Here is a 10782-nt window from a genome sequence, read left to right as displayed (position 1 = left end):
TATAAAGATCGCTTCACCCCAACTTCTTCCTCGTCGGCTTTCCCCACGTTTTCACAGCAGATTTATCAAGAACAGGCTTGCACTGCGGTGAGTGATGTGGGCCAAAGAGCCAGGCAGAAGGAGGAGAGGATCAGTTGAATCGGTAAAGTGCTTGATAGGGACTCGTAACAGAGGCAGGCATCTAACCTATCCTAATGTGTGTGCATGCCATGAGTGTAGAATACATAACAGAGATGGGCACTCGAGTTAGTGACTCGGACTCGAGTCGCATTTTTATAGACTTCAGACTTGACTCAGACTCGACCTGAAATGACTCCAGACTTGACTCGACTCCAGGAAAAGGACTCGTGAAAATTTTATAGGCAACTCGAGTCTTTTATCCTAAAATAACTGATATTCAAAAGGTGGACCGTATCCGCAACCCCGGCATCCATCCGGACCGCGAGCTGTAACAGCACCATTTTAAGTGAATGGCGCGTCAAAAAAGCGGAGCAGATCACATAACAAGCGCTCAGGGACGTTTATGAATCTTTCAGCGCTATATCCTCTAGTATTTTTATCAAAAGCCAAACGCGCTTTATTCAAGAATAAAATATAATAAAATATTAAAATAGTATAGATTTCAGGAGGAAAACCCTGAACAGAAACAGTATTTTTTCTGTCACATGGCCTGTATCTAAATGTAAAAATGCAATACATGTAAAAAAAAAAAAGTAGAAAATACAGAGGCCGCGCCTTGGAACTTTAACTGAATACCCCTGACTTATATAATACAGAAATACTTTATTTGTATGGTTTTGTAATATCTGTGTCACATATTTCCTTATGTGTCATGGTAGATCGGACTCTTATTATAGAATTTGATTACAGAAAACTGTTTTGAACATGGTAATGGATTAAAACATATAAGTAAAAGGCTGGATGTACATTAACCTTACATCTTAACACCTATTTAAAAAAAAAACAAAAAAAACATCATAGATCATATATTTTGTCTATAGCCTATAAAACAGCAAATAGGAAGATTCCCGGCATCCAACCGGACCGCGAGCGGTAACACAGCACCATTTTAAGTGAACGGCGCGTCAAAACAGCGGAGCGGATCACATAACAAGCGCTCAGGGTCGTTTATAGTAAATATCTTTCAGCGCTATATCCTCTAGTATTTTTATCAAAAGCCAAACGCGCTTTATTCAAGACCTTTCAGCTCTGTGCGCTTTCTCTCTCTCTCCAGACGCGCGCCGGCGATAGTTCAGGAGCTGCAGACGACGCGGTTATTTTAACAACAACAGAAACAACAAAACATAGCAGAAAACAACAATGCTGCAAATATAGTTATTTTTCATACTATCTATTTATCTATCTATAACCTATGGCTCTGACTGTTCAAACCAGGTTTCTGAATGAGATTTTTTTAGCGAGCCATTAAATGACTTGAGACTCGACTCGGACTTGTGAACAAAGACTCGAGACTTGATTCAGATTCCAGCGATAAAGACTTCAGACTTGACTCAGACGACTTTTTTCTTCTTTGTCACATGGCATGGCATGTATCTAAATGTAAAAATGCAATACATATAAAAAAAAAAACATTTTTTTTTTGTTCGGACCTCTGCTTGGAAGAAAATATAGAGTGCGAATAAATCTAGATTTAAATTAAAAAAGACACAACTTTGTCGGACCTGACGTTTTATTCTTATCCAAAACAACTATATATGATATGAGTGCGATACATATACACTAAAAAACATAAAAAATATTACTGTTCAAAACGTTTGACTGGTACATTTTTTTCGAGATTCTTTGATGAATAGAAAGATCCAAAGATCAGCATTTATCTGAAATAAAAAGCTTTTGTAACATTATACACTATACAATTAAAAAGCTTGGAGTCAGTATCATTTTTTTTTCTTGTTGTTTTTTGGGAAAGAAATTATAGAAATTAATACTTTTATTTAGCAAGCATGCTTTAAATTGATCAAAAGTGATGAAAAAGACATTCATAATGTTACAAAAGACTTCCATTTCAGATAAATACTGTTCTAGTCATCATCTGAAAAATTCTACTCAGCTGTTTTCAACATAATAAATGTTTTTTTTTAGCAGCAAATCAGAATATTTGAATGATTTCTGAAGGATCATGTGACTTGAGTAATGATGCTAAGAAGAGACTTCTTTTGAAAGATTAAAAATCTTACTGTTCAAAAACTGTTGACTGGTAGTGTGTATATATATATATATATAAATGGTGGTGGGCCGCCTGGACCAAAAAATGCCTGGGCCGATTTTTTGTCCCAGTCCAGCCCTGCCCGCAATCAACTAAAAACAAAGCCTGCAAATCTACCCAGTCATCTCTCAGCAATGAAGGTCTTTAAGTTCAACACCTGCATGTTCAACTTGTTCATGACTCTTCAATTGAACTCTTGACCATGTGAATCATATTTTCATATTAAATTCATATTAAATCTTTTTTTTTTTGGTTATTAGTATGAATGTTAGTCTTAAAGTAAGCTAGTGTGCACCAAAACAATTACAAAATTCACATTTGGAAGATATATGCATTCAAAATGTACAGTCTCTCTACCACCAATGATGATCAACAATTTTGATGATATCATTCTGCACATCAGCTTCTCATCAGATTTTCTGTCCAATCAAATGTTCTCTAGAATCTGAAGTGTCCCGCCCCTTGCACTGTAAAAGACACTAAAGCTGCGGCTGAAATTGGTTACTTCTTTGCATATTTCTTATGTTCTATATGGCAAATGGCACATAGTGCACTATGTAGGGGATAGGGAGCAATTTGGACAACTTAAACATGCTTTCCTTGTGGGGGAATGAAGTCTGATTTCACAGTGCACTCCAGAATTATGTCAACACTGAATAATCAGGCAGCTCGGTGGGACATTTATGAGGGTACTACTGTCATGTTAACACACACAAACACATTCTGAGTTCTTTGTGATTGCTGAAAATGAAAAACGTAACAGCAACAAATCTAACTAAAAGACAGATTCTGACTTGAAAGCTTGCAGAGCCATTGAAGCTTGATGCATTTGAATTCAGCTGATTTCAACTGAAGATCAATGCAGAAATGTTACTCTCTCAAGCGGTAGGAGACTCACCCTAAAGAACTCTTTGGTTGATCCTGAGTCCAAGGTTCCATATGCGATCTCTGTTTGTTTGGCTAGATCTTCAGCGCTCTCTATGGGAGAGACCATCCTCTCCACTGTGAGGAAAGCAGCCAGGTTAGCCGTGTAGGACGAGATTATGATGAGGGTGAAGAACCACCAGACGCCTCCCACTATTCTGCCCGATAAGGACCTGATGCACAAACACACACATACTGGCATTCAGGCTTGAATATGTTCCTGATGTTTCACACAATTGTATTCAATATTGTATGATTACAATACAGTATTTAACTGTGACTACCATCAACTGTTTGGTTACACATATTCTACAGAATATCTTCTTTTGTGTTCAACAGAAAAAAGAAACTCGTACAGGTTTGGGATGAAATGAGGGTAAGTAAATGATGACAGAATTTTCATTTTTGAGTGAACTATTGAACGTCTACAAATTTACATCTCAACAAGTTCACTTTAGACCTAAAAAGAATAGTAGATTGGAAATGAATAAAATAAATGAGTTAAATATCAGTTTAAATATTTGTTAAAAGTGGTTATCGTAGAGGAAGCGACTGCAGTGTCTCGTTCTTTGTACTAAGCCATAGTAGTGATCATCTCTAAACCTGCTGTATCAAATCATCTTGACGTTTTACTGACTGTAATGTGGCACTGCTGCTGTTTTTTTGTTTACCCACTTAAACACATGACTTGCATCCTGAGCTTCCATTTAGCCATGCACATAGAAAAGCAATTTTCGCCAATACAATATATTCACACATATATATTGAGTTAGTGTCTCATTTCTGATCTCGCAGAAGTTTGAGTCACATTAGCTCAAAGCTTATTTTCCAGCTGTGCATTTATTGACTGTTGCCTAGACAATATATTAGCATAATCAAATAACATATGGGATCAATGATTGTATTATTTCCTCTAAAGTGTTTCTGCCTTGGGCTGAATGTAAGGCGGTTTGCCCTTCTGTAGACTACGTGCTCTTTCAACCATGCGGGTTTGTGAAATATATGTACAGAGTGCAAATAACAAGAAGAAACTCTTATGGACTTAAGTAATATAATTATTGAATTTTAGATTAACATGGGTTTTTAATAACATGGACCCATCTGAAAACTATTCTGCAGCGATACAATCATGTAATATGTAATATACAATCAACAGTGTTCCACATAACTATGGTTTGACAGACCAGGCCAAATGCTATTTATAATTTTTTCCATATGTGGGTTTGCAATGTTCAGTCATTTTCAATATGGCCTCAGACTAGATTGATATATTATAAACTGATGAACATGATTGTAAGACTTTACATATAATGCATTATAAAGGTAGTTTTAATGCATTAATTATGCCTTGTAATAAACCTTATAATGCACTGTATGATCTCATGAATAACTGTAACCACAGTTGTAATATATTATAATACTTCATTGTTACACCTTTAGAAAGTATAATGCATTAAAACACATGACAAACAAACCTTCAAATATTGTAATGCATTTTAATTTCGGTTACAATTATTTCTGAAAATATATAATGCATTACAATTATGATTACCTTTATAATGCATTATAAATAAAGGCTTTAAGTAAAAAGTTACCAAATTGTTTATTGATATATGATATGATAAATTGACATATGATCCTTTCATTTTATTGTATTACTATTATTTTTTGGTGCTGCTGAGTCATTTGTATTGAATACACAATTGACAGCCAGCACAGGGGAATATGAGGGACTCTGCAAAATGATCTATGACAACGAGCCGCACAATGGCCTCATTATTAATCAACTTCCTGCTGTTAAATGGAGGAACAATGTGAATAATCATACATCTCTGTCACAGATGCCTACAAAGTGCTGCAGCAGGACTTCTCAAACAATAAGTGAATCAGGTAAATGAGAAATACATAAAAAGAGCGAAATGAGAATATGTTGCTCAGCTAATCCTTTACAAAAGAACAAATTAAAACTAGAGCTGTGTCGGCATTATCTTTCAAACGTGAACAACTGGAATTACCATCAAGACTAGAGCTGTAATGTATTTAATGTGCTGGGTAGATTTACTTACAAATTGTAGCCCGTTACTGATTCCAAATTACATGACAAAAATTGTAGTTAGTAACGTAATCCATTACATTACACATTGCAGGTAATATAATTGGACTACTTTTTGATTACTTTTAGATTACTTTTGACCTAACCGTTTTATCACATTGATTTAAATATGATAATCTTACCATACTGATATAAAAATACAAATATTAAAAAATATATACTTCCTTCATTGTTATTAAACATTATATTATGACAACATTTAAAAAAATGAGATTTGTGAAGGAAATGCAGGGGGTTTGTGAGTTTGTGAAAAGCTAACTATTAATAACATCATACAAAAATATTAAAATTAAAATTAATATTTTTAAAATTTCAACAATCAAAACAAATCACTTAAATAAAACGCATGGAGTGTTATACCGGTTTACCTGTATGTCATGTGACCATGTGAATAATATGTAATCAATAAAAATGTAACTGTAGTCGGATTACAAGTGTTTTAAATTGCAATATAATCTAAATAAGTACTTAATTTTTGGATCCTGATTATGTAATCCAGATTACATGTAATCAGTTTCACTGCTACCCAGCACTGCTTCTCTGTAACGTTTCATGCAAAAACGTAAAATGAATGACTAATGAATTCCCATATTTTTTTTCATTACTGAAAATCTGAAATGGTTTCCAGTTATATCTGCTCTAAGGACCACAGTGCATCTAAACCAGTGATAAATTGTCATCTATGCATGCAAACCCACATATAGACTCCATTTTTACGGCCATAAAGTGACCCAGCGATGAGGCACCAACCTTGGTGAGATATCACAGCCCTGCTGCATGAAGGCCCCTAGAGAGAACCACAGGCTGTTAAAAATCCCAAAGTCATTAGGCGGGTCTGGAGGGGTCTGGGGGTCTTTGGCTTCATCACTCTCATCCAGGTGCCACTCGTAGGGACTGAAGCGGCTCACGAGGAACAGCACCACGCTGACACCGATGTAGGCGAAAACGATACACATCCAGATCTCATATGCCAGAGGGTCCAGGAAGGAGAACACACCCGGCTTGGACTTCTGAGGTTTCTTGATCATAATGGAGATGCCCAAACTCATGAAGGGCTTCGAAAAGTCAATGACTTCCTCTCGCACTAGTGTGATTGTTAACGGTGCGACGGCTATATCTGCTCTCTGGAAACGGGGACATGAACAAAACGTGTTAGTGCTGAACAAGCACCAGTACAATAAACATGCACTGCTATATACATTAACAGATGCTAGCAAGGTATTTGTTCATCACAAAGAAGGTTTGGCAGGTTTAGTTGCAAATTTACTTTAAGCTGTCAGGGTAACATTTTTTGAACATTGAACTTTTTTTTATTATTATTATTCATCAGAATGGTTTGAAACATTATATTTGTGAAGCTTGCTATATGAACAAAACAATAATAATTAAAAAAAACATGGACATAATTTGAAAATAATAAATGGTCTTGCAGTCAGAAATGACCACCATAGTAAATGAATGAAAAAAAGTAACTATGCCTGAAAATACTCTCTCTATATATAGGGCTAATAGTGCCAGATGGGCATCTAGTGGTAACATTGTATGATTTTTATGATCTCCAATCAGATGGCACTAGTCTGCCTTCCATGCATTGGATTTGAAATACAATTTCTCTATGTTTCTAAAACTTAAACACTTATATTAAATATTTGTAAATAATATATCATAACATATATATAATAACATTTATATAATTATGTAATATTTATATAACATTTGTGTTCTAATATTATACTATTTTATATATAAATCAACTATGCATAATTTAGAGGTGTATATTTTCCAGTACCATGACAATTTTCACAGCTCTTTTTTTCCGCAGTGTAGGCAGAAAAATGTCTTGTTATGCATTAATGACAGCAATTTGCAGAGGCAGGGCCATAAATCTATGTTATGTCACTAGTCACATGCTAACTCATTTTATGTGTATACTTTTAATACAGTGCATTACTGTAAGCATAGTGTGTACAAATGATTTAAATTCAATTCTAAATTATTTTGGTAATCTTTTTTATTTAGCTAATAATAATCTGTAGGTAATCAGATGCTGTCCATGAAGCATTTTTGAACCTGGAACTTTCTATTCCCATTTGGACGAATCAATCAGATCAATTTGTCACAGAAAATTACATCTAGAGCTCAGAGGGGGTCATTTAGTGTTTTCTCAGGTCTCGGTGTGGGGAAGGAAGCCAGAAAAAGGACATTCACAGAGACAGGACTTTCACCGCCTCAGAGAAGCACATGCGAGGCATAACAGAAAAGGCTTTTTGACTGTGTAGTGGAGAAGTGACAGCTGGAAGTTCGCTTGACTAGATAGCAAGAGTCTTGCTAATTTCTGTGACCCCTACGCCGCTGTATCAGGCAACAAACAGAGCGTAATCGCAACGAGCAGGAGACTTTGTTGGAAAATCTTTTTTGAATGCTTCCCTTCTCATGCTTCACATAATGTTGCTGTGGGAACTGCAGATATGAGGCACAGCCGCTTCCCACTTCCCATAATCCTCAGAGGCACTCTAGCATGAGCGTATAATAAAAAGGCAGTGAAAGATTTTATCTCACATGTGTCCTCAGCCAGGAGGACATTAGTTATGCAATCAGGAAGTATAAGGTCACGGTAACTCTGCAGGTGAACGCTGGTTATAAAAGCCTCTACAAATATTAATATCCTTTTATCTTGTGGTTGTAGTGAATGGAACTCCGGTGTACTGTCTCAATAAATCATATAATCATTTGCATATAAATAGCTAATTAAGAGTCTACCAGAAGTGATTTATCAGCGAGGAAGAAATACGCCTCAAAACTCTCAGCATCTCCTGCACGCTAGATAAATAATTGCATGTGATCTTTTTAGCTCTGAAATTAGCTATGTATTGCACAAATGCGCACAGGTAAAATCCAATTGATAAGAAATGCTGTTGATAAACTGTGAAAGAAAAAAAAGTGAGATTAAATAACATTGCCACTTAGATGTCATTTAGAAGAATCCCAGAGGAATCCAATTCATGTCTGCTTATGGCTAGTAGTGAAAAACAAATGCATGAAAACCTTAGCGTTTCTACATTATAAAAGCAGAGGAATTCACTGTCATTGTTTAGACAGAGTTTACTGTCTGTAAACTTCAACAGATGACAGAGGTGGATCATATGATTATAATATGATTACATGATTACAGTATCAATCAGTGTTATTTTGAAAGTGTAGCTTCCTAAGATACATGCTACTCATAATTTAAAGTCAAGCTACACTTTTGAACACAGTGAGCTATTAAGAAAATGCTACATTGGTGCTATTTAAGGGGGCGGTTTAAAAAAAATCTATAACTATCAGATTCTATCTTTTTTCAATGAGAGAAATCTTTGTCTGGCAGAATTACTGAGGATCTCAGATAGGGTTACAGTGTTAAACTTCAACACAAAATTAGTAATAAAAACATGCTAAATAACCATGAACAGCATTTAACTAAATATTAGACTATAAACAAGGCGACTTACAATGTTGTAATGACTTATTTTAAACAGACAATCAAAATAAAAAAATATATGTGACCCTGGACCACAAAACCAGTCTTAAGGGTCAATTTTTCAAAATTGAGATTTATACATCATCTGAAAGCTGAATAAATAAGCTTTCCATTGATGTATGGTTTGTTAGGATAGGACAATAGGATATGTCGAGATACAACTATTTGAAAATCTGGAATTTGAGGGTGCAAAAAAAATCTAAATATTGAGAAAATTGCTTAAAGTTATCCAAATGAAGTCCTTAGCAATGCATATTACTAATCAAAAATTACGTTTTGATATATTTACGGTAGGAAATTTACAAAATACCTTCATGGAACATGATCTTTACTTAGTATTCTAATGATTTTTGTCATAAAAGAAAAATCAATAACTTTGACCCATACAATGTATTTTTGGCTATTGCTACAACTATACCCCAGCAGTATATATGGTTTTGTGGTCCAGGGTCACATATTTATCAGAAGGTCAAACGTGGCTCAGAAATGTTTGTCATTATTATCTGACCACTATTATGTTCAATGGTTCAATGATGGTGGGATTTTTTTCTCTCTTTATCTCCACATGCATTTCCCCCCCCCCCATTTTGAGAATAATTTGAGTATAATTTCCAACGTTAGCACATCAAAACCAGGCAATCTCTCTGGCTGATGGTAAGGAAATTGAACAGATGAGGTAGCCTAACCCTCATGCATTTTGTATATGGTCTTCATTCTTGAATGTCGGCTCGGGGAATTGGAAGTGATTTCACTGGGTTTTCCTCCATTTATAGCAGGGGAGTGCTTTGACAAATGCAAAAATGGCGGGTTGCCTGGGCGCACTGTGAAAAGTGCCTTTGAGATCCAACAGCATAGAGATGAATCAAAGCAGTGCATGCTGGGAAGGAGCATGTTTAAAACACAGTCTCACCACCAGCACTGTGGCTGCAGGTATAGTTGAATGACACCCAGGCATTTCCAGTCAATTTCCCCATGCTCTTTCCCATGAACGAAAGACATAAAGGCAATTCACGTCTTCCAAACCCTTATTTGACAGCAATTTCTAGCAATTTCTCTTTATATCGTTTATGCAAGGTTCATGAATAAAAGAGACTACTGCAGAAGTGTTAGTGTTTCTCTGGAAGAGTTCCTAACAAATCCAGTACTCACCCCATAGACTAGTTCACCCACCATCCCGTTCCAAGTCTTGGTTTCAGGGTCACGGGCACCATATTTTCCGTCCATGACTATGGACAGTCTGTACTTAATCCCGACATGTTTGGCAATCTCAGAAGCTAAATCGACACAGTAGCCTTCATACTTGTCATTGCCTTCCAGATGCATGTGGTTTTTCTTGTACATCACATATGGAGCTTCCTGTTAATCAAACACATGCTCTTTTATTACCATCTTAGCTTATTGCTTTCATTGTCTGGTGTCACAGGCACCAGAGTCCACCGACAGCTTATCAGTCACAGGCATGCAGGCATGCTGGGATATCATGACTGTGCATTCATACCCACCCATTCTCTCACACACATAATCCACCAAACTGGAACACATACAAGAGGAACGACTGAAGCAGCAGACGGGGGATTGAGGGACATTGATCCACATGTGGCCACAGTCAGACCAAACAGGTAATTTCTAAGGCCCTCTTTACACCTGGTATTAACATCCATCTCAGGTGATCCAATCACAGGTTGCCAACTGAGACAAATTGTTGTCTACACCTGAAGTACAGTCTGAGAGTTCAAGTCTGGATCTCGTGCTCTTGGTCTTGAGACCTCAAGAAATCACATGAATGTTTCCATGTCTTAAGCCTGAGACACAGGATTTTCGGCTGTCCCAGACGAAAGATTGGCATTGTGAAACAATCGTGGCGATTTCTGTGATCGTGGCTCCTAAATGGTCATCCTTTGTCGAACAGTGAGAGAGGTTCAAAGATGGCCGTTGTCACGGTCTTGCGACCAAAGATAGCCTGCGATCATTTTCTGACAGTGTCAGAAATTCAGCATG

The 10782-nt window shown here is 36.4% G+C and overlaps 1 protein-coding gene across 1 annotated transcript in view; it reads right to left on the bottom strand.

Moving 5' to 3' along the window:
- The window catches only part of LOC107689141 (glutamate receptor 3-like), a 140766-nt gene that overhangs the window by 23841 nt on the left and 106143 nt on the right, over nt 1–10782 (bottom strand). The window contains exons 10-12 of the mRNA XM_016487054.1: nt 9934–10140; nt 6015–6388; nt 3126–3324 (exon numbers count right to left, since the gene is read on the bottom strand). Of these exons, the coding sequence (XP_016342540.1) occupies nt 3126–3324; nt 6015–6388; nt 9934–10140 (780 nt within the window). The remainder of the gene's footprint in view (nt 1–3125; nt 3325–6014; nt 6389–9933; nt 10141–10782) is intronic.

The sequence above is a fragment of the Sinocyclocheilus anshuiensis genome, unplaced genomic scaffold (genome assembly GCF_001515605.1).
Source record: "Sinocyclocheilus anshuiensis isolate Anshui unplaced genomic scaffold, SAMN03320099.WGS_v1.1 scaffold846, whole genome shotgun sequence".
Taxonomy (NCBI): domain Eukaryota; kingdom Metazoa; phylum Chordata; class Actinopteri; order Cypriniformes; family Cyprinidae; genus Sinocyclocheilus; species Sinocyclocheilus anshuiensis.
This window is presented reverse-complemented; position numbering and strand designations above follow the sequence as displayed.